Source organism: Chiloscyllium plagiosum, unplaced genomic scaffold (genome assembly GCF_037043375.1).
Source record: "Chiloscyllium plagiosum isolate Xiang-an unplaced genomic scaffold, Cpla_swu_hap1 HiC_scaffold_38, whole genome shotgun sequence".
Classification (NCBI taxonomy): domain Eukaryota; kingdom Metazoa; phylum Chordata; class Chondrichthyes; order Orectolobiformes; family Hemiscylliidae; genus Chiloscyllium; species Chiloscyllium plagiosum.
Window position 1 is genome coordinate 4,891,229 of NW_028270176.1, and position 25,232 is coordinate 4,916,460.

Sequence of the window (25,232 nt, forward strand, 5' to 3'; positions counted from 1 at the left end):
CTATCCATGCCCCTCATAATTTTGTAAACCTCTGTAAGGTCACCCCTCAGCCACCGACGCTCCAGAGAAAACAGCCCCAGCCTGTTCAGCCTCTCCCTATTGCTCAAATCCTCTGTCCCTGGCAACATCCTTGTAAATCTTTTCTGAACTCTTTCAAGTTTCACGACATCTTTCCGATAGGAAGGAGACCAACCTAACCTACACATCCCTCAATTCACTGCTGGCCATGTACATGACCAGCCGTCACTTAAATGTCCCCAATGACTCTGTTTCCATCACCACCGCTGGAAACGCATTCCATGCATTCACAACTCTCTGCGTAAAGTACCTTTCCCTGACATCCCCTCTACACTTTTCTCCTAATAACTTAAAACTATAACTCCTCGTGCTAGTCAATCCTGCCCTGGGGAAAGGTCTCTGACTATTGACTCTATCCATGCCTCTCATTACCTTGTATACCTCGATCAGGTCACTTCTCTTCCTCCTTCTCTCCAGAGACAAAAGTCTGAGCTTAGTCAACCTCTCTTCATAAGACAAGCCCTCCAGTCCAGGCAACATCCTATTAAACCTCTCCAGGTTTGCACCCTCTCCAAAGCCTCCATATCTTCCTATAATACCAGGAAGGGCAGGTCTTATGAGGAAAGGCTGAGAGACATAAACCTGTTCTCATTGGCAAGAAGAAGGCTAAGAGGGAATTTGGTAGAGACATACACGATGATCAGAGGATTAGATAGGGTAGACAGTGAAAGTCTTTTTCCTAGGATGATGATGTCGGCGTGTACGAGGGGGCATAACTACAAATTGAAGGGTGATAGATTTAAGACAGATGTCAGAGGCAGGTTCTTTACACAGAGAGTGGTAAGGGCGTGGAATGCCCCACCTGCTAGTGTAGTCAACTCAGCCACATTAGAGAGATTTAAATCAGATATGGATGATTTTGGGATAGTGGAGGGGGACAAGCTGAGAATAGTTCACAGGTCGGTGCAACAGCGAGGGCCAAAGGGCCTGTTCTGCACTGTATTGTTCTATGTTCTATAATGGGGCGACCAGAACTGGACACAATATTCCAAGTGTGATCTGACCAGGGACTTGTAGGGCTGTAGCAAAACCTCCCGACTCTTAAACTCCATTCCCCTATTAATGAAAGCCAAAACACCGTATGATTTCTTAACAACCCTATCCACTTGGGTGGCAACTTGAGGAATCTATGCATGTGAACACCAAGATCCCTCTGTTCCTCCACACTGCCAAGAATCCTGTCTTTAATCCTATATTCAGCATTCAAATTTGACCTTCCAAAAAGTATCACTTCGCATTTATCCAGGTTGAATTCCATCTGCCATTTCTCAGCCCAGCTCTGCATCCTGTCTATGTCGCACTGCAGCCTGCAATAGCCCTCGGTACTATCAATGGCACCTCTAACCTTTGTGTCATCTGCAAATTTACTAACCCACCCATCAACCTCCTCATCCATGTCACTTAAAAAAACTACAAAAAGCAGAGGCCCAAGAACAGAGCCCTGCGGGACTCCACTCACCATTGATCTCCAGGCAGAATACTTTCCATCTACAACCAACCTCTGCCTTCTGCCACCCAACCAATTCTGAATCCAGACAGTCAAATCTCCCTGTCTCCCATACCTCCTGACTTTATGAATGAGCCTACCATGGGGAACCTTATCAAATGCCTTACTGAAGTCCATATACACCACATCCACTGTTGACCTTCGTCGACCTGCCATGTCACCTCCTCAAAGAACCAAAGAACTCAATAAGATTTCTGAGGCAAGACCTGCCCCTCACAAGGCCATTAGGCAAAAGTGAGGACTGCAGATGCTGGAGATCAGAGTCAAGATTAGAGTGGTGCTGGAAAAGCACAGCGGGTCAGGCGGCATCCCAGAAAGCCACGCTGACTGCCTTTAATCACACTATGCTTTGCCAAATTGTCATAAATCCTATCCCTCAGAATTCTTTCCAAAACCTTGCTGACCACAGACTGACTGACTGGTCTATAATTTCCAGGGATTTCCCGATTATCCTTCTTGAAAAGAGAAACAATATTTGCCTCCTTCCAATCCTCCAGTATGACTCTAGTGGCTTAGCAACCTCCTTTCTTGCTTCCTGGAGCAGCCTAGGATAAATCTGGTCTGGCCCTGGGGACTTATTGATCTTAATGTTTGCCAAAATTTCCAGCACATCAACTTCATCAATCTTGATCTGGTCAAGCCTGTATCCCAGCTCCTCAAAGTTCTCATTCACAACAAGGTCCCTTTCCTTAGTGAAAACTGAAGCAAAAATCTCATTTAGGGCTTCCCCTATCTGCTCATACTCCACGTACAAGTTCCCTACTCTATCCCTGATCGGCCCTACCTTCTCCCTGATCATTCTCTTATTCCTCACGTATGAGTAAAATGCCTTTGGGTTCTCCCTAATCCTTCTTGCCAAGTCTTTATTGTGCCCCCTCCTGGCTCTCCTCAGTCCATTTCTGAGCTCCTTTCTAGCAAGCCTGTAATCCTCTAAAGCTGTGCTAGATCCTTGCTTCCTCCACCTTACATAAGCTACCTTCTTCCTTTTGACGAGAAGCTCCTCTGTTCTCATCATGCAAGGCTCCTTAATGTTACCCCTTCTTACCTGTATCAAAGGAATAAATTTGTGCATCACTCGCAACAACTTCTTCTTAAATAGTCTCCACATGTCTGTTGTGCCCGTTCTGTGGAACAATTGCTCCAAATCTGTACTTCCCAAATCCTGTCTGATAGCAGCATAATTTCCTGTTCCCCAATTAAATATCTTCCCTTGCTAACTGCTCCTTTCCCTCTCCAAGGCTATGGTGAATGTGAGGCAGTTGTGATCACTGTCACCAAAGTACTCTCCCACCGCGAGATCTGACACCTGTCCTGGCTCATTGCCAGCACCAAATCCAAAATGGCTCTCCCCTCGTCAGCCTGTCAACATACTGAATAAGGAAACTCTCCTGAATACATCTGACAAAAACGGCTCCATCCAAACCATCTGCACTTAGGAGGTTCCAGTCAATATTGTGAAAGTTGAAATCACCCATGGCAACAACCCTGCTTCATCTGCATTTTTCCAAAAGCTGCCAGCCTATGAATTCTTCAATCTCTCTACTGCTATTAGGGGGTCTGTAGAAACCCCCCAATGAGGTGGCTGCTCCTTTGCTGTTCCTAACTTCCACCCTTACTGACTCAGTAGACAAACCTTCCTCAACAACCTTCATTTCTGTAGCTATGATGCACTCTCTGATTAGCAATACTACACCCCCTCCTCTTTTCCCCCCTCCCTGTTCTTTTTAAATGTTCTAAACCTTGGAACATCCAGCAACCGTTCCTGCCCCTGTGAAACCCACATCTCCGTTAGGTGAATTGGTCATGCTAAATTGCCTGTAGTGTTAGGTGAAGGGGTAAATGTAGGGGCATGGGTCTGGGTGGGTGCACTTCGGCGGGTCGGTGTGGACTTGTTGGACCGAAGGGCCTGTTTCCACACTGTAAGTAATCTAATCTAATCATAGTCCCAAATCCTGATCCATAATCTTAAGTTCGTCACTCTTATTTCTGGGACTCCTTGCATTTAAGCAGACACACACTTTAACCGATCCCTTCGTTTCATCACGTGAAAAACCTTCCCGATAGATTCACTAGATCCTGACATTGTCCCATCTACAACTGCCCACCTCTCAGATGTGTAGCTCTGATTCCCACCCCCATGCCACACTAGTTTACACCCTCCTGATCCACACAAACAAATCTCCCACCCAGGACATTTGTGCCTCTCCAGTTCAGGAGCAACCCGTCCTTTATGTACAGGTCCCACCTTCCCCAGAAGGTATCCCAGTGGTCTAGGTATCTGAAGCCCTCTCTCCTGCACAAGCCTTGCAGCACATGTTTAGCTGTCCTCGCTGATTGTTCCTCACCTCACTATCTCGTGGAACTAATAGTAAATCTGAGATCACTACTCTACTCGTCCTGCTCTTCAGCTTCCAACCTAACTCTCTATAGTCACTTTTCAGATCCTCAATCCCTTTCCTGGCTATATCATTGGTGCCAATATGTGTCATAATTTCTGGCTACTCACCCTCCCCCTTCAGAATCACGTAAACCCGATCAGCGACATCCCGGACCCTGGCACCGGGGAGGCAACATACTGGGTAAAATTCCCCAGCCTCACACGTACTGTGTAATATATACAGGGTTACAGTCTCCCACCCACCTCCCCCCCCCCCAACACACTTTGTAATATAGACAGGCTTACACTCTTCCCCCACACATACTGTGTAATATAGACAGGGTTAAATTCTCCCCATACACACTGTTTAATATATACAGGCTTACACTCTTCCCCCACACATACTGTGTAATATATGCAGGAGCACTGTACAGACCAGGTTCTGTACGGGCCAGGTTCAGTACAACCCTTGCTCTGTTACATTATATTGAACGATCCCTGTCTTTACTCAGATAAAATTGCAGCATACTACGGGGCGACCTGTAACCAATGCGACCATCAGCGTGTTAAGTTCCTGGAAACCTGGAGCAGTGTTGGTGACTACAGATGAGAAGGGGATGGGCTCACTAGTCCTGGAAATCCCCATCCAGTCCAATGAATTGCTCTCCATAACGGTGAGTGTGGGGAAATGTGGAGCGGGAACAGAGGTGTGAGGGACAGAGTGAGGAATTACTGGAATTATGGAATGTTTCAAACAAAATGTTGGATAATGAATTGCTTTATAATGGATATCAGACACTGTGTGGGTAATGAATGGTTTTATAGGGGATATCAGGCTCCATTTGTGTAATGAATGGATTTATGGGGGATATCAGGCACCGTGTGGTTAATGAAAGATTTTTAAGGTAATATCAGACACCGTGTGCGTAATGAATGGTTTTATAGGGGATATCAGACACTGTGTGGATAATGAATGGTTTTATAGGGGATATCATGCTCCGTGTGTGTAATGTGTTGCTGGAAAAGTGCAGCAGGTCAGGCAGCATCCAAGGAACAGGAGAATCGACGTTTCGGGCAAAAGCCCTTCTTCAGGAAGGGCTTATGCCCGAAACGTCGATTCTCCTGCTCCTTGGATGCTGCCTGACCTGCTGCGCTTTTCCAGCAACACATTTTCAGCTCTGATCTCCAGCATCTGCAGCCCTCACTTTCTCCTCCCTGTGTGTAATGAATGGTTTTATGGGGGATATCAGGCAGCGTGAGGGTAATGAAAGGTTTTATAGGGGATATCAGGCACCGTGTCGGTAATGAATGGTTTTGTAGGCTGTATCAGGCTCCGTGTGGGTAATGAATGGTTTTATGGGCTATATCAGGCGCTGTGTGGGTAATGAATGATTTTATGGGGGATATCAGACTCCGTGTGGATAATGAATGGTTTTATAGTGGATATCAGACACCGTGCGGGTAATAAATGGTTATATAGGGGATATCAGACACCATGTGTGTAATGAATCGTTTTATAGGGGATATCAGTTCCGTGTGGGTAATGGATGTTTTAATGGGGATATCAGGTACCCAGTGGGTAATGAATGGTTTTATGGGGGATATCGGGCACCGTGTGGTTAATGACTGGTTATATATGGGACATCAGACACCGTGTGGGTCATGAATGGTTTTATGGGTGATATCATACACTGTGTGGGTAATCAATGGTTTTATGGTGAATATCAGGAACCGTGTGCGGAATGAATGGTTTTATGGGGGATATCAGGCACCGTGTGGATCATGACTGTTTTTGTGGGGGCTATCAGGTACCCTGTGGGTAATGAATGATTTTTTTGGGGATATCAGACACCGTGTGGGTAATGGATGGTTTTATAGTGGATATCAGGCACCGTGTGTGTAATGAATGGTTTTATGGGTGATATCAGGCACTGTGTGACTAATGAATGGTTTTATAGGGGGTATCAGGTACTGTGTGGGTAATGAATGTTTTTATTTGGGATATCAGGTACCGTGTGGGTAATGAATGGTTTTATAGGGGATATCAGGCAACGTTTGGGTAATGAATGGTTTTATGGGGGATATCAGGCACCGTGTGTGTAATGAATGCTTTTATGGGGAATACCAGACACCGTGTGGTTAATGAAAGATTTTTAAGGTGATATCAGACATTGTGTGTCTAAAGAATGGTTTTATAGGGGATATCAGGCACCATGAGGGTAATGCGTGGTTTTATAGGGGATATCAGGCACCGTGTGTGTAATGAATCGTTTTATCGGGGATATCAGTTCAGTGTGGGTAATGAATGTTTAAATGGGGGATATCAGATTACCAGTGGGTAATGAATGGTTTTCTATGGGATATCAGGCACCGTATGGGTAATGAATGGTTTAATAGGGGATATGAGGCACCGTGTGTGTAATGAATTGTTTTATAGGGGATATCGGGCACCATTTGGGTAGTGAATGGTATTATGGGGGATATCAGTCACTGTTTTGGTAATGAATGGTTTTATTGGGGATATCAGACACCGTATGGGTAATGAATATTTTTATGGGGGATATCAGGCACCGTGTGGGTAAAGAATGGTTGTATTGGGGATATCTTACACTGTGTGGGTAATGAATGGTTTTGGAGGGGATATCAAGCACCATGAGGGTAATGAAAGATTTTTAAGGTGATATCAGACACCGTGTGGATAATGAATGGTTTTATAGGGGATATCAGACACCGTGTGTGTAATGGATAGTTTTATAGTGGATATCAGGCTCCGTGTGTCTAAAGAATGGTTTTATGGGTGATATCAGGCACCATGAGGGTAATGCGTGGTTTTATAGGGGACATCAGGCACCGTGTGTGTAATGAATCGTTTTATCGGGGATATCAGTTCAGTGTGGGTAATGAATGTTTAAATGAGGGATATCAGATTACCAGTGGGTAATGAATGGTTTTCTATGGGATATCAGACACCGTGTGGGTAATGAATGGTTTAATAGGGGATATGAGGCACCGTGTGTGTAATGAATTGTTTTAATGGGCGATATCAGACTCCGTGTGGGTAATGAATGGTTTTATAGTGGATATCAGGCACCGTGTAGGTAATGAATGGTTTTTTAGTGGATATCAGACACCGTGTGGGTCATGAATGGTTTTATGGGGTATATCAGACACTGTGTGTGTAATCTTTGAGGAGAAAGTGAGGTCTGCAGATGCTGGAGATCAGAGATGGAAATGTGTTGCTGGAAAAGCGCAGCATGTCAGGCAGCATCTAGGGAACAGGAGAATCGACGTTTCGGGCAGTAGCCCGAAGAAGGGCTACTGCCCGAAACGTCGATTCTCCTGTTCCCTAGATGCTGCCTGACCTGCTGCGCTTTTCCAGCAACACATTTCCATCACTGTGTGTGTAATGAATGGTTTTATGGGGTATATCAGACACCGTGTGGATAATGACTTGTTTTATAGCGGATATCAGGCGCCATGTGGGTAATGAATGATTTTATTGGGGATATCACACTCCGTGTGGGGAATGAATGGTTTCATTGGGGATATCAGACACCGTGTGGATAATGAATGACTTATAGGGGATATCAGACACTGTGTGTGTAATGGATGGTTTTATAGTGGATATCAGGCACCGTGTGGGTAATGAATTCTTTTATAGTGGATATCATGCTCCGTGTGTGTAATGTGTTGCTGGAAAAGCCCAGCAGGTCAGGCAGCATCCAAGGAACAGGAGAATCGACGTTTCGGGCATAAGCCCTTATTGAAGAAGGGCTTTTGCCTGAAACGTCGATTCTCCTGTTCCTTGGATGCTGCCTGACCTGCTGCACTTTTCCAGCAACACATTTTCAGCTCTGATCTCCAACATCTGCAGCCCTCACTTTCTCCTCCGTGTGTGTAATGAATGGTTTTATGGGGGATATCAGGCACCGTGTGGGTAATGAATGGTTTTATGAGGGATATCAGACACCGTGTGAGTAATGAATCATTTTATAGGGGATATCATGTGCCGTGTGTGTAATGAATGGTTTTATGGGGGATAGTAGGTACCCTGTGGGTAATGAATGGTTTTATAGGGGATATGAGGCACCGTGTGGGTAATGAATTGTTATATAGGGGATATCAGGCACCGTTTGGGTAGTGAATGATTTTATGGGGGATATCAGGCACCGTTTTGGTAATGAATGGTTTTATAGGGGATATCATGCACCATGTGGATAATGAATGGTGTTGGAGGGGATATCAGACACCGTGTGGGTAATGAATTGTTTAATAGGGGATATCAGATACCGGAGGAGAAAGTGAGGTCTGCAGATGCTGGAGATCAGAGCTGAAAATGTGTTGCTGGAAAAGCGCAGCAGGTCAGGCAGCATCCAAGGAACAGGAGATTCCTGAAGAAGGGCTTATGCCCGAAACGTCGATTCTCCTCTTCCCTGGATGCTGCCTGACCTGCTGCGCTTTTCCAGCAACACATTTTCAGCTCCGATATCAGACTCCGTATGGGTAATGAATATTTTTATAGGGGATATCAGGCACCGTGGGGGAATTAATATTTTTTATGGGTATATCAGGCACCGTGTGGGTAATGAATGGTTTTATAGGGGATATCAGACACTGTGTGGGTAATGGATGGTTTTATAGTGGATATCAGGCCCCTTGTGTGTATTGAATGGTTTTATGGGGAATATCAGGCACCGTGTGGGTAATGAAAGGTTTTATAAGTGATATCAGAAACTGTGTGAATAATGAATGGTTTTATAGGGGATAGCAGACACCGTGTGGTTAATGAATGGTATTATGGTGTATATCTGGCACAGTGTGGGTAATGAATGGTTTTATCGGGGATATCAGGCAACGTGTCGGTAATGAATGGTTTTATAGGGGATATCAGACGCCGTATGGGTAATGAATAGTTTTATAGGGGATATCAGACGCCGTATGGGTAATGAATGGTTTTGTAGGCGATATCAGGCACCGTGTGGGTAATGAATGGTTTTGTAGGCGATATCAGGCACCGTGTGGGTAATGAATGGTTTTATCGGGGATATCAGGCACCGTGTGGGTAATGAATGGTTTTATAGGGGATATCAGACGCCGTATGGGTAATGAATAGTTTTATAGGGGATATCAGACGCCGTATGGGTAATGAATAGTTTTATAGGGGATATCAGACGCCGTATGGGTAATGAATGGTTTTGTAGGCGATATCAGGCACCGTGTGGGTAATGAATGGTTTTGTAGGCGATATCAGGCACCGTGTGGGTAATGAATGGTTTTATCGGGGATATCAGACACCGTGTGGGTAATGAATGGTTTTATAGGGGATATCAGACACCGTGTGTGTAATGAATGGTTTTGTAGGGGATATCAGACACCGTGTGTGTAATGAATGGTTTTGTAGGGGATATCAGACACCGTGTGTGTAATGAATGGTTTTGTAGGGGATATCAGACACCGTGTGTGTAATGAATGGTTTTGTAGGGGATATCAGACACCGTGTGTGTAATGAATGTTTTTATCTGGGATATGAGGCACCATGTGGGTAATGAATTGTTTTATAGGGGTGATCAGGCACCGTGTGGGGAAAGAATGGTTTTATGGGGGATATCAGGCACCTTGTGAGTAATGAATGGTTTTATAGGGGATATCAGATACCGTGTGGGTAATGAATGGTTTTATGGGAGATATCAGACACCGTGTGGGTAATGAATGGTTTTTACGCGATATCAGGCACCGTGTGGGTAATGAATGTTTTTGTGGGGGATATCAGGCACCGTGTTGGTAATGAATGTTTTTATGGCGGATATCAGGTACCCTATGGGGGAATGAATGGTTTTGTAGGGGATATCAGACACCGTGTGGGTAATGGATGGTTCTATATTGGATATCAGGCACCGTGTGTATAATGAATGGTTTTATGGGGGATATCAGGCACCGTGTGGGTAACAAATGCTTTTAAGGTGATATCAGGCACCGTGTGTATAATGAATGGTTTTATGGTGGATATCAGGCACCGTGTGGAGAATGAATGGTTTTAAAGGAGATATCAGACACTGTGTCCGTAATGAATGGTTTTATGTGGGATTTCAGACTCCATGTGGGTAATGAATGGTTTTATAGGGGATATCAGACACCGTGTGGCTAATGAATGGTTTCATAGGGGATATCAGACACCGTGTGGCTAATGAATGGTTTCATGGGGGATATCAGACACCGTGTGGGTAATGATGGTTTTATGGGCGATATCAGACACCGTGTGGGTAATGAATGGTTTTATAGGGGATATCAGGCACCGTGTGTTTAATGAATGGTTTTATAGGGGAAATCAGACACCGTGTGGGTAACAAATGCTTTTAAGGTGATATCAGGCACCGTGTAGGCAATGAATGTTTTTATGGGGGATATCAGGTACCCTGTGGATAATGAATGGTTTTATAGTGGATATCAGACACCGCGTGGGTAATGAATGGTTTTATAACGACTATGACACACAGTGTGGGTAATGAATGGTTTTATGGGGGTTGTCAGACACTGTGTGGGTACAGAATGGTATTATGTGGGATGAATGGTTTTATAGTGAATATCAGGGACTGGGGTGGTTTTAAGGGGGTGTCAGGGTCTGGGTATAGAATGGTGGGGTTTAAAGGGGGTGTCAGTGACTGGATATAGAATGGGGTGGTTTAATGGGGGTATCAGTGACTGGGTATAGAATGGGGTGGTTTAAAAGGGGTATCAGGTACTGGGTATAGAATAGAGAGGTTTAAAGGGGGTGTCAGGGACTGGGTATAGAATAGAGAGGTTTAAAGGGGGTGTCAGGGACTGGGTATAGAATGGTGGGGTCTAAAGGAGGTGCCAGGGACTGGGTATAGAATGGGGGGTTTAAAGGGGGTATCAGGAACTGGGTATACTCTGGGGGGGTTTAAAGGGTGTAACAGGGAATTGGCATAGAATAAGGCAGTTTAAAGGGGGTGTTCGGGACCGGGTATAGAATGGGGAGGTTTAAAGGGGGTATCAGGGACTGGATAAAGAATGGGCTGGTTTAATGGGGTATCAGGGACTGGGTATAGAATGGGCTGGTTTAAAGGGGGTGTCATGGACAGCATATAGAATGGAGGGGTTTAAAGGGGATATCAGGGACTGGGTATAGAATGGGGGCGGTCGAAAGGGTACAGACTGGGGGGGTTTAAAGGTGGTGTCAGGGATAGGGTATAGAATGGGGTCGTTTAAAGCGGGTGTCAAGGACTGAGTATAGAATGGGAGCAGTTAAAAGGGGTATCATGGACTGAGTATAGAATGGGGTGGTTTAAAAGTGGTATCAGGGAGTGGGTATAGAATGGGGTGGTTTAAAAGGGGTATCAGGGACTGGGTATAGAATGGGCTGGTTGAAAGGGGGTGTCAAGGACTGGGTATAGAATGGGGGGTTTAAAGGGGGTGTCAGGGACTGGGAATAGAATGGGGGGGTTTAAAGGGGGTATCAGGGAATTCGAATAGAATAAGGCAGTTTAAACGGTGTGTTAGGGGTTGGGTATAGAATGGGGAGTTTTAAAGAGGTATCAGCACAGGGTATAGAATGGGGGGTTGAAAGGGGGTATCAGGTACTGGGTATAGAATGAGGTGGTTTAAAGGGGGTATCAGGGACTGGGTAAAGAATGGGGTGGTTTAATGGAGTATCTGTGATTGAGTATAGAATGGGGTGGTTTAAAGGCGTATCAGGGACTGGGTATAGAATGGGGTGGTTTAAAAGGGGTATCAGGGTCTTGGTATAGAATGAGGCGGTTTTAAAGGGGGTATCAGAGACTGGGTATAGAATGGTGGGATTTAAAGGGGGTGTCAGGGACTGGGTATAGATTTGGAGGTTTAAAGGGGTTATGAGGGACTGGGTATAGATTGGGATGGTTTAAAGGGGGTATCAGGGACTGGGTAAAGAATGGGGGTGGTTTAAAGGGGGTATCAGGTACTGTGTATAGAATGCGGGGTTTAAATGGCGTATTAGTGACAGGGTATAGAATGGGATGGTTTAAAGGGGGTGTCAGGGACTGGTCATAGAATGGGGGCGGTTAAACAGGGTATCAGAGACTAGGTATAAAATGGGGGGGGTTTAAAGGGGGTGTCAGGGACAGGGTATAGAATGGGGGCAGTTAAAAGGGGTATCAGGGACTGGGTATAGAATGGGGGGTTTAAAGGGGTATCAGGGACTGGGTAAAGAATGGTGTGGTTTAATGGGGTATCAGGGACTAGGTATAGAATGGTGTGGTTTAAAAGTAGTATCAGGGACTGGATATAGAATGGGGTGGCTTACAGGGGGTATCAGGGACTGGGTATAGAATTAGGGGTTTAACAGGGATATCAGGGAAAGGGTATAGAATGGGGTGGTTTAAAGAGGGTATCAGGGACTGGGTATAGAATGGGGTGGTTTAAAGGGGGTATCAGGGACTGGGTATAGAATGGTGGGGTTTAAAGGGGGTGTCATGGACTGCGTATAGAATGGAGGGGTTTAAAGTGGGTATCAGGGAATGGGTATAGAATGGGGTGGTTTAAAGGGGGTGTCAGGGACTGGGTATAGAATGGGGGCAGTTAAAAGGGGTATCAGGGACTGGGTATAGAATGGGGGTTTAAAGGGGTATCAGGGACTGGGTATTGAATGGGGTGGTTTAATGGTGTATCAGGGACTGGGTATGGAATGGGGTGGTTTAAAAGTGGTATCAGTGTCTTGGTATATAATGAGGTGGTTTAAAGGGGGTATCAGGGATTGGGTATAGAATGGTGGGGTTTAAAGGGGTTATCAGGGACTGGGTATAGAATGGTGGGGTTTAAAGGGGGTGTCATGGACAGGGGAGAGAATGGGTGGGGTTTAAATGGGGTATCAGGGACTGGGTATAGAATGGGGTGGTTTAAAGGGGATATCAGGGACTGGGTATAAAATGGTGGGGTTTAAAGGGGTTATCAGGGACTGGGTATAGAATGGTGGGGTTTAAAGGGGTATCAGGGACTGGGTACAGAATGGGGTGGTTTAAAGGGGGCATTAGCGACAGGGTATAGAATGGAGGGGTGTAAAGGAAGTATCAGGGACTGTGTATAGAATGGGCTGATTGAAAGGGGGTATCAGGTACTGTGTATAGAATGGGGGGTTTTAAGGGGTTATCAGGGACTTGGTATAGAATGGGGTGGTTTAAAAGGGGTATCAGGCACTGGAATAAAATGGTGGGGTTTAAAGGGGGTGTCAGTGACTGGATATAGAATGGGGGGTGTAAAGGGGTTATCAGGGACTGCATATAGAATGGGGTGGTGTAAAGGGGGAATCAGGGACTGGGTATAGAATGGGGCGGTGTAAAGGGGGAATCAGGGACTGGGTATAGAATGGGGCGGTGTAAAGGGGGAATCAGGGACTGGGTATAGAATGGGGCGGTGTAAAGGGGGAATCAGGGACTGGGTATAGAATGGGGCGGTGTAAAGGGGGAATCAGGGACTGGGTATAGAATGGGGCGGTGTAAAGGGGGAATCAGGGACTGGGTATAGAATGGTGGGATTTAAAGGGTGTGTCAGGGACTGGGTATAGAATTGGGGGTTAAAGGGGTTATGAGGGACTGGGTATAAATTGGGATGGTTTAAAGGGGGTATCAGGGACTGGGTATAGAATGGGGTGGTTTAAAGGGGGTATCACGGACTGGGTAAAGAATGGGGGGGTTTAAAGGGGGTATCAGGTACTGTGTATAGAATGGGTGGTTTAAAGGGGTTATCTGGGACTGGGTATAGAATGAGGCGGTTTAAAGGGGGTATCAGGGAATTGGCATTGAATGAGGCAGTTTAAAGGGGGTGTTAGGGACTGGGTATAGAATGGGGAGGTTTAAAGAGGTATCAGGACAGGGTGTAGAATGGGGGGAGCTGAAAGGGGGTATCAGGGACTGGGTATAGAATGAGGTGGTTTAAAGGGGGTATCAGGGACTGGGTAAAGAATGGGGTGGTTTAAAGGGGGTATCAGGGACTGGGTATAGAATGGTGTGGTTTAAAGGATGTATCAGGGACTGGGTATAGAATGGTGGGATTTAAAGGGGGTGTCAGGGACTGGGTATAGAATTGGGGGTTTAAAGGGGTTATGAGGGACTGGGTATAAATTGGGATGGTTTAAAGGGGGTATCAGGGACTGTGTATAGAATGGGGTGGTTGAAAGGGAGTATCACGGACTGGGTAAAGAATAGGGGGGTTTAAAGGGGGTATCAGGTACTATGTATAGAATGGGTGGTTTAAAGGGGTTATCAGGGACTGGGTATAGAATGAGGTGGTGTAAAGGGGGTATCAGGGACTGGGTAGAGAATGTGGCGGTATAAAGGGGGTATCAGGGAATAGGCATTGAATGAGGCAGTTTAAAGGGGGTGTTAGGGACTGGGTATAGAATGGGGAGGTTTAAAAGGGGTATCAGGGAATTGGCATTGAATGAGGCAGTTTAAAGGGGGTGTTAGGGACTGGGTATAGAATGGGGAGGTTTAAAGAGGTATCAGGACAGGGTGCAGAATGGGGGGGCTGAAAGGGGGGTATCAGGGACTGGGTATAGAATGAGGTGGTTTAAAGGGGGTATCAGGGACTGGGTAAAGAATGGGGTGGTTTAAAGGGGGTATCAGGGACTGGGTATAGTATGGTGTGGTTTAAAAGTAGTATCAGGGACTGGGTATAGAATGGGGTGGTTTAAAAGGGATATCAGGGTCTTGGTATAGAATGAGGCGGTTTAAAGGGGGTATCAGGGACTGGGTATAGAATTAGGGGTTTAACGGGGATATCAGGGAAAGGGTATGGAATGGGGTGGTTTACAGGGGATATCAGGGACTGGGTATAGAATGGGGTGGTTTAAAGGGGGTATCAGGGACTGGGTATAGAATGGTGGGGTTTAAAGGGGGTGTCATGGACTGCGTATAGAATGGAGGGGTTTAATGTGGGTATCAGGGAATGGGTATAGAATGGGGTGGTTTAAAGGGGGCATCAGTGACTGGGTATAGAATGGGGTGGTTTAAAAGGGGTATCAGGGACTGGGTATAGAATGGGGCGGTTTAAAGGGGGTATCAGGGAATTGGCATTGAATGGGGCAGTTTAAAGGGGGTGTTAGGGACTGGGAATAGAATGGGGAGGTTTAAAGAGGTATCAGGACAGGGTGTAGAATGGGGGGGCTGAAAGGGGGGTAGCAGGGACTGGGTATAGAATGAGGTGGTTTAAAGGGGGTATCAGGGACTGGGTAAAGAATGGGGTGGTTTAAAGGGGGTATCAGGGACTGGGTATAGAATGGTGGGATTTAAAGGGGGTGTCAGGGACTGGGTATAGAATGAGGCGGTTTAAAGGGGGTATCAGGGACTGTGTATAGAATGGGGTGGCTTAAAGGGGGTATCACGGACTGGGTAAAGAATGGGGTGGTTTAAAGGGGGTATCAGGTACTGTGTATAGAATGGGTGGTTTAAAGGGGTTATCAGGGACTGGGTATAGAATGGGGCGGTTTAAAGGGGGTATCAGGGAATTGGCATTGAATGAGGCAGTTTAAAGGGTGTGTTAGGGACTGGGTATAGAATGGGGAGGTTTAAAGAGGTATCAGGACAGGGTGTAGAATGGGGGGGCTGAAAGGGGGGTATCAGGGACTGGGTATAGAATGAGGTGGTTTAAAGGGGGTATCAGGGACTGGGTAAAGAATGGGGTGGTTTAAAGGGGGTATCAGGGACTGGGTATAGAATGGTGTGGTTTAAAAGTAGTATTAGGGACTGGGTATAGAATGGGGTGGTTTAAAAGGGATATCAGGGTCTTGGTATAGAATGAGGCGGTTTAAAGGGGGTATCAAGGACTGGGTATAGAATTAGGGGTTTAACAGGGATATCAGGGAAAGGGTATAGAATGGGGTGGTTTACAGGGGATATCAGGGACTGGGTATAGAATGGGGTGGTTTAAAGGGGGTATCACGGACTGGGTAAAGAATGGGGGGGTTTAAAGGGGGTATCAGGTACTGTGTATAGAATGGGTGGTTTAAAGGGGTTATCAGGGACTGGGTATAGAATGAGGTGGTGTAAAGTGGGTATCAGGGACTGGGTATAGAATGGGGCGGTTTAAAGGGGGTATCAGGGAATTGGCATTGAATGAGGCAGTTTAAAGGGTGTGTTAGGGACTGGGTATAGAATGGGGAGGTTTAAAGAGGTATCAGGACAGGGTGTAGAATGGGGGGGCTGAAAGGGGGTATCAGGGACTGGGTATAGTATGCTGTGGTTTAAAAGTAGTATCAGGGACTGGGTATAGAATGGGGTGGTTTAAAAGGGATATCAGGGTCTTGGTATAGAATGAGGCGGTTTAAAGGGGGTATCAGGGACTGGGTATAGAATTAGTGGTTTAACGGGGATATCAGGGAAAGGGTATAGAATGGGGTGGTTTACAGGGGATATCACGGACTGGGTATAGAATGGTGGGGTTTAAAGAGGGTGTCATGGACTGCGTATAGAATGGAGGGGTTTAAAGTGGGTATCAGGGAATGGGTATAGAATGGGGTGGTTTAAAGGGGGTATCAGTGACTGGGTATAGAATGGGGTGGTTTAAAGGGGGTATCAGTGACTGGGTATAGAATGGGGTGGTTTAAAAGGGGTATCAGGGACTTGGTATAGAATGGGGCAGTTTAAAGGGGGTATCAGGGACTGGGTATAGAATGGGGGGGTGTAAAGGGGGTATCAGGGAATTAGCATTGAATGAGGCAGTTTAAAGGGGGTGTTAGGGACTGGGTATAGAATGGGGAGGTTTAAAGAGGTATCAGGACAGGGTGTAGAATGGGGGGGCTGAAAGGGGGGTATCAGGGACTGGGTATAGAATGAGGTGGTTTAAAGGGGGTATCAGGGACTGAGTAAAGAATGGGGTGGTTTAAAGGGGGTATCAGGGACTGGGTATAGAATGGTGTGGTTTAAAAGTAGTATTAGGGACTGGGTATAGAATGGGGTGGTTTAAAAGGGATATCAGGGTCTTGGTATAGAATGAGGCGGTTTAAAGGGGGTATCAGGGACTGGGTATAGAATTAGGGGTTTAACAGGGATATCAGGGAAAGGGTATAGAATGGGGTGGTTTACTGGGGATATCAGGGACTGGGTATAGAATGGGGTGGTTTAAAGGGGGAATCAGGGACTGGGTATAGAATGGTGGGGTTTAAAGGGGGTGTCATGGACTGCGTATAGAATGGAGGGGTTTAAAGTGGGTATCAGGGAATGGGTATAGAATGGGGTGGTTTAAAGGGGGTGTCAGGGACTGGGTATAGAATGGGGGCAGTTAAAAGCGGTATCAGAGTCTGGGTATAGAATGGGGGGGTTCAAAGTGAGTGTCAGGGACTGGGTATAGAATGGGGTGGTTTTAAGGGGGTGTCAGGGCCTGAGTATAGAATGGGGGCAGTTAAAAGGGGTATCAGGGACTGGGTATAGAATGGGGGTTTAAAGGGGTATCAGGGACTGGGTATTGAATGGGGTGGTTTAATGGTGTATCAGGGACTGGGTATGGAATGGGGTGGTTTAAAAGTGGTATCAGTGTCTTGGTATATAATGAGGCGGTTTAAAGGGGTTATCAGGGACTGGGTATAGAATGGGGTGGTTTAAAGGGGGTATTAGCGACAGGGTATAGAATGGACGGGTTTAAAGGAAGTATCAGGGACTGTGTATAGAATGGGCTGATTGAAAGGGGGTGTCAGGTACTGTGTGTAGAATGGGGGGTTTTAAGGGGTTATCAGGGACTTGGTATAGAATGGGGTGGTTTAAAAGGGGTATCAGGCCCTGGAATAGAATGGAGGGGTTTAAAGCGGGTGTCATGGACTGGGTATAGAATGGTGGGGTTTAAAGGGGGTGTCAGTGACTGGATATAGAATGGGGGGTTTAAAGGGGTTATCAGGGACTGGATATAGAATGGGGTGGTGTGAAGGGGGAATCAGGGACTGGGTATAGAATGGTGGGATTTAAAGTGGGTGTCAGGGACTGTGTATAGAATTGGGGGTTTAAAGGGGTTATGATGGACTGGGTATAGATTGGGATGGTTTAAAGGGGGTATCAGGGACTGGGTATAGAATGGGGGGTTTAAAGGGGGTATCAGGGACTGGGTATAGAATGGGGAGGTTTAAAGAGGTATCAGGACAGGGTGCAGAATGGGGGGTCTGAAAGGGGGTATCAGGGAATGGGTATAGAATGAGGTGGTTTAAAGGGGGTATCAGGGACTGGGTATAGTATGGTGTGGTTTAAAAGTAGTATCAGGGACTGGGTATAGAATGGGGTGGTTTAAAAGGGATATCAGGGTCTTGGTATAGAATGAGGCGGTTTAAAGGGTGTATCAGGGACTGGGTATAGAATGGTGGGGTTTAAAGGGGGTGTCATGGACTGCGTATAGAATGGAGGGGTTTACAGGGGATATCAGGGACTGGGTATAGAATGGGGTGGTTTAAAGGGTGTATCAGGGACTGGGTATAGAATGGTGGGGTTTAAAGGGGATGTCATGGACTGCATATAGAATGGAGGGGTTTAAAGTGGGTATCAGGGAATGGGTATAGAATGGAGTGGTTTAAAGGGGGTATCAGTGACTGGGTATAGAATGGGGTGGTTTAAAAGGGGTATCAGTGACTGGGTATAGAATGGGGTGGTTTAAAAGGGGTATCAGGGACTGGGTATAGAATGGGGCGGTTTAAAGGGGGTATCAGGGAATTGGCATTGAATGAGGCAGTTTAAAGGGGGTGTTAGGGACTGGGTACAGAATGGGGAGGTTTAAAGAGGTATCAGGACAGGGTGTAGAATGGGGGGGCTGAAAGGGGGGTATCAGGGACTGGGTATAGAATGAGGTGGTTTAAAGGGGGTATCAGGGACTGGGTAAAGAATGGGGTGGTTTAAAGGGGGTATCAGGGACTGGGTATAGAATGGTGTGGTTTAAAAGTAGTATCAGGGACTGGGTATAGAATGGGGTGGTTTAAAAGGGATATCAGGGTCTTGGTATAGAATGAGGCGGTTTAAAGGGGGTATCAGGGACTGGGTATAGAATTAGTGGTTTAACGGGGATATCAGGGAAAGGGTATAGAATGGGGTGGTTTACAGGGGATATCAGGGACTGGGTATAGAATGGGGTGGTTTAAAGGGGGTATCAGGGACTGCGTATAGAATGGAGGGGTTTAAAGGGGGTGTCATGGACTGCGTATAGAATGGAGGGGTTTAAAGTGGGTATCAGGGAATGGGTATGGAATGGGGTGGTTTAAAGGGGGTATCAGTGACTGGGTATAGAATGGGGTGGTTTAAAAGGGGTATCAGGGACTGGGTATAGAATGGGGCGGTTTAAAGGGGGTATCAGGGAATTGGCATTGAATGAGGCAGTTTAAAGGGGGTGTTAGGGACTGGGTACAGAATGGGGAGGTTTAAAGAGGTAACAGGACAGGGTGTAGAATGGGGGGGCTGAAAGGGGGGTATCAGGGACTGGGTATAGAATGAGGTGGTTTAAAGGGGGTATCAGGGACTGGGTAAAGAATGGGGTGGTTTAAAGGGGGTATCAGGGACTGGGTATAGAATGAGGTGGTTTAAAGGGGGTATCAGGGACTGTGTATAGAATGGTGGGGTTTAAATGGGGTGTCATGGACTGCGTATAGAATGGAGGGGTTTAAAGTGGGTATCAGGGAATGGGTATAGAATGGGGTGTTTTAAAGGGGGTATCAGTGACTGGGTATAGAATGGGGTGGTTTAAAAGGGGTATCAGGGACTGGGTATAGAATGTGTGGTTTAAAAGTAGTATCAGGGACTGGGTATAGAATGGGGTGGTTTAAAGGGGGAATCACGGACTGGGTATAGAATGGTGGGGTTTAAAGGGGGTGTCATGGACTGCGTATAGAATGGAGGGGTTTAAAGTGGGTATCAGGGACTGGGTATAGAATGAGGTGGTGTAAAGGGGGTATCAGGGACTGGGTATAGAATGGGGCGGTTTAAAATTAGTATCAGGGACTGGGTATAGAATGGGGTGGTTTCAAGGGTGAATCAGGGACTGGGTATAGAATGGCGGGGTTTAAAGGGGGTGTCATGGACTGTGCATAGAATGGAGGGATTTAAAGTGGGTATCAAGGAATGGGTATAGAATGGGGTGGTTTAATGGGGGTGTCAGGGACTGGGAATAGAATGGGGGCGGTTAAAAGCGGTATCAGAGTCTGGGTATAGAATGGGGGGGTTTAAAGGGAGTGTCAAGGCCTGAGTATAGAATGGGGGCAGTTAAAAGGGATATCAGCGACTGGGTATAGAATGGGGGAGTTAAAGGGGTATCAGGGACTGGGTATTGAATGGGACGGTTTAATGGTGTATCAGGGACTGGGTATAGTATGGTGTGGTTTAAAAGTGGTATCAGGGACTGGGTATAGAATGGTGTGGTTTAAAAGGGGTATCAGGGACTGGGCGTAGAATGAGGTGGTGTAAAGGGGGTATCAGGGACTGGGTATAGAATGGGGAGGTTTAAAGGGGGTTATCAGGGACTGGGTATAGAATGGGCTGGTTGAAAGTGGGTGTCCGGGACTGGGTATAGAATGGGTGGTTTAAAGGGGTTATCAGGGACTGGGTATAGAATGGGGTGGTTTAAAGGGGGTATCAGGGACAGGGTATAGAATGGGGTGGTTTAAAAGGGGTATCAGGGACTGGTTATAGAATGGAGGGTTTTAAAGGGGGTGTCAGGGACTTGGTATAGAATGGGGGGAGTTAAGGGGGTGTCAGGGACTGGGTATAGAATGGGGGGTTTAAAGGGGGTATCAGGGAATTGGCATAGAATGAGGCAGTTTAAAGGGGGTGTTAGGGACTGGGTATAGAATGGGGAGGTTTATAGAGGTATCAGGACAGGGTATAAAATGGGGGTTTGAAATTGGGTATCAGGGACTGGGTATAGAATGGGGGGCTTTTAAAGCAGTTATCAGGGAATTGGCATAAAATGAGGCAATTAAAAGGCGTATCAGGGACTGGGTATAGAATTGTGGGTTTAAATGGGTATCAGGGACTGGGTATAGAATGGGATGATTTAAAGGGGTATCAGGAACTGGGTATAGAATGGGGTGGTTTAAAGTGGGTATCACGGACTGCGTATAGAATGTGGGGGTCTAAAGGAGGTATCAGGGACTTGATATAGAATGGGCCGGTCTAAAGGGGGTATCAGGGACTTGGTATAGCATGGGGGTGGTTAAAAGCGGTATCAGAGTCTGGGTATAGAATGGGGGAGTTAAAGGGGTATCAGGGACTGGGTATTGAATGGGGTGGTTTAATGGTGTATCAGGGACTGGGAATAGTATGGGGTGGTTTAAAAGTGGTATCAGGGACTGGGCGTAGAATGGGGTGGTTTAAAAGGGGTATCAGGGACTGGGCGTAGAATGTGGTAATGTAAAGGGGGTATCAGGGACTGGGTATAGAATGGGGCAGTTTAAAGGGGGTATCAGGGAATTGGCATAGAATGAGGCAGTTTAAAGGGTGTGTTAGGGACTGGGTATAGAATGGGGTGGTTTAAAGGGGGAATCAGGGACTGGGTATAGAATGGGGTGGTTTAAAGGGGGAATCACGGACTGGGTATAGAATGGTGGGGTTTAAAGGGGGTGTCATGGACTGCGTATAGAATGGAGGGGTTTAAAGTGGGTATCAGGGACTGGGTATAGAATGAGGTGGTGTAAAGGGGGTATCAGGGACTGGGTATAGAATGGGGTGGTTTAAAATTAGTATCAGGGACTGGGTATAGAATGGGGTGGTTTCAAGGGTGAATCAGGGACTGGGTATAGAATGGCGGGGTTTAAAGGGGGTGTCATGGACTGTGCATAGAATGGAGGGATTTAAAGTGGGTATCAAGGAATGGGTATAGAATGGGGTGGTTTAATGGGGGTGTCAGGGACTGGGAATAGAATGGGGGCGGTTAAAAGCGGTATCAGAGTCTGGGTATAGAATGGGGGGGTTTAAAGGGAGTGTCAAGGCCTGAGTATAGAATGGGGGCAGTTAAAAGGGATATCAGCGACTGGGTATAGAATGGGGGAGTTAAAGGGGTATCAGGGACTGGGTATTGAATGGGATGGTTTAATGGTGTATCAGGGACTGGGTATAGTATGGTGTGGTTTAAAAGTGGTATCAGGGACTGGGTATAGAATGGTGTGGTTTAAAAGGGGTATCAGGGACTGGGCGTAGAATGAGGTGGTGTAAATGGGGTATCAGGGACTGGGTATAGAATGGGGAGGTTTAAAGGGGGTTATCAGGGACTGGGTATAGAATGGGGTGGTTTAAAGGGGGTATCAGGGACAGGGTATAGAATGGGGTGGTTTAAAAGGGGTATCAGGGACTGGTTATAGAATGGAGGGTTTTAAAGGGGGTGTCAGGGACTTGGTATAGAATGGGGTGATTTAAAGGGGGTATCAGGGACAGGGTATAGAATGGTGTGGTTTAAAAGGGATATCAGGGACTGGGTATAGAATGGAGGGTTTTAAAGGGGGTGTCAGGGACTTGGTATAGAATGGGGGGAGTTAAGGGGGTGTCAGGGACTGGGTATAGAATGGGGGGTTTAAAGGGGGTATCAGGGAATTGGCATAGAATGAGGCAGTTTAAAGGGGGTGTTAGGGACTGGGTATAGAATGGGGAGGTTTATAGAGGTATCAGGACAGGGTATAAAATGGGGGTTTGAAATTGGGTATCAGGGACTGGGTATAGAATGGCTTTTAAAGCAGTTATCAGGGAATTGGCATAAAATGAGGCAATTAAAAGGCGTATCAGGGACTGGGTATAGAATTGTGGGTTTAAATGGGTATCAGGGACTGGGTATAGAATGGGATGATTTAAAGGGGTATCAGGAACTGGGTATAGAATGGGGTGGTTTAAAGTGGGTATCACGGACTGCGTATAGAATGTGGGGGTCTAAAGGAGGTATCAGGGACTTGATATAGAATGGGCCGGTCTAAAGGGGGTATCAGGGACTTGGTATAGCATGGGGGTGGTTAAAAGCGGTATCAGAGTCTGGGTATAGAATGGGGGAGTTAAAGGGGTATCAGGGACTGGGTATTGAATGGGGTGGTTTAATGGTGTATCAGGGACTGGGAATAGTATGGGGTGGTTTAAAAGTGGTATCAGGGACTGGGCGTAGAATGGGGTGGTTTAAAAGGGGTATCAGGGACTGGGCGTAGAATGTGGTAATGTAAAGGGGGTATCAGGGACTGGGTATAGAATGGGGCAGTTTAAAGGGGGTATCAGGGAATTGGCATAGAATGAGGCAGTTTAAAGGGGGTGTTAGGGACTGGGTATAGAATGGGGAGGTTTAAAGAGGTATCAGGACAGGGTGTAGAATGGGGGGGCTGAAAGGGGGTATCAGGGAATTGGCATAGAATGAGGCAGTTTAAAGGGAGTGTCATGGACTGTGTATAGAATGGGGTGGTTTAAAGGGGGTATCAGGGACAGGGTATAGAATGGGGTGGTTTAAAGGGGGTATCAGGGACTGAGTATAGAATGGGGGGTTTAAAGGGGGTATCAGGGAATTGGCATAGAATGAGGCAGTTTAAAGGGTGTGTTGGGACTGGGTATAGAATGGGGAGGTTTAAAGAGGTATCAGGACAGGGTATAAAATGGGGGTTTGAAATTGGGTATCAGGGACTGGGTATAGAATGGGGGGCTTTTAAAGCAGGTATCAGGGAATTGGCATAAAATGAGGCAGTTTAAAAGGCGTATCAGGGACTGGGTATAGAATGGGATGGTTTAAATGGGTATCAGGAACTGGGTATAGAATGGAGTGGTTTAAAGCGGGTATCAGGGACTGGGTATAGAATGGGGTGGTTTAAAGGGGGTATCAGGGACAGGGTATAGAATGGAGGGTTTTAAAGGGGGTGTCAGGGATTTGGTATAGAATGGCTGGAGTTAAAGGGGGTGTCAGGGACTGGGTATAGAATGGGGTGGTTTAAAGTGGGTATCATGGACTGCGTATAGAATGGGGGGTCTAAAGGAGGTATCAGGGACTTGTTATAGAATGGGACGGTTTAAAGGGGGGTATCAGGGATTTGGTATAGAATGAGGCGGTTTGAAGGGGGTATCAGGGACTGGGTTTAGAATGGGGTGTTTAAAGGGGGTATCAGGGACTGGATATAGAATGGGGTGGTTTAAAGGGGGTGTCAGGGTCTTGGTATAGAATGGGGGTTTAATGGGGTTTTCAGGGACTGGGTATGGAATGGGGTGGTTTAAAGGGGGTATTAGGGACTGAGTATTGAATGGTGTGGTTTAAAGGGGCTATCAGGGACTGGGTATAGAATGGAGGGGTTTAAAGGGGGTATCGATACTGGGTATGGAATGGGGTGGTTTGAAAGGGGTGTTATGGACTGGGTATAGAATGGGGGGGTTTAAAGGGGGTATCAGGCACTGGCTATAGAATGGGAGGGTTTAAAGGGGTTATCAGGGACTGGGTATAGAATGGGGTGGTTTAAAGGGGGTATCAGGGACTCGGTATAGAATGGGCCGGTTTAAAGGGGTTATCAGGGACTGGGTATAGAATGGGGTGGTTTAAAGGGTTGTCAGGGACTTAGTCTAGAATGGGGGCAGTTAAAAGGGGTATCAGGGACTGGGTACAGAATGGGTGGGTTAAAGGGGTGTCAGGGACTGGCTATAGAATGGGGTGGTTTAATGGGGTATCAGGGACAGGGTATAGAATGGGGTGGTTTAAAAGGGGTATCAGGGACTGTGTATAGAATGGAGGGTTTTAAAGCGGGTGTCAGGGACTTGGTATAGAATGGGGGGAGTTAAGGGGGTGTCAGGGACTGGGTATAGAATGGGGTGGTTTAAAGGGGGTATCCGGGACAGGGTATAGAATGGGTGGTTTAAAAGGGGTGTCAGGGTCTTGGTATAGAATGAGGCAGATTAAAGGGAGTATCAGGGACTGGGTATAGAATGGGCTGGTTTAAAGGGGGTGTCATGGACTTCGTATAGAACGGGAGGGGTTTAAAGGGGGGGTTTGGGGCTGGGTATAGAATGGTGTGGTTCAAAGGAGGTGTCAGGGACTGAGTATAGAATGGGGGCAGTTAAAAGGGGGTATCAGGGACTGGGTATAGAATGGGGGGTGTTAAAAGGGTATCAGGGACTGCGTATAGAATGGGGGGTGTTAAAAGGGTATCAGGGACTGGGTATAGAATGGGGGTTTAAAGGGGATATCAGGGACTGGGCATAGAATGGGATGGTTTAAAGGGGGTATCAGGGACTGGGTATAGAATTGGGTGGTTTAAAGAGGGTATCAGGGACTGGGTATAGAATGGGCTGGTTTAAAGGTGGTGTCATGGACTTTGTG

General features: G+C 46.6%; 1 protein-coding gene across 2 annotated transcripts in view; it reads left to right on the top strand.

Moving 5' to 3' along the window:
* LOC122544240 (pregnancy zone protein-like) overlaps positions 1-25,232 on the top strand; it is a 321,085-nt gene that overhangs the window by 184,700 nt on the left and 111,153 nt on the right. For both annotated transcript variants that reach the window (XM_087980973.1, XM_087980974.1), the window contains exon 11: positions 4,475-4,636. In XM_087980973.1, coding sequence (XP_087837099.1) covers positions 4,475-4,636 — 162 coding nt within the window. The remainder of the gene's footprint in view (positions 1-4,474; positions 4,637-25,232) is intronic.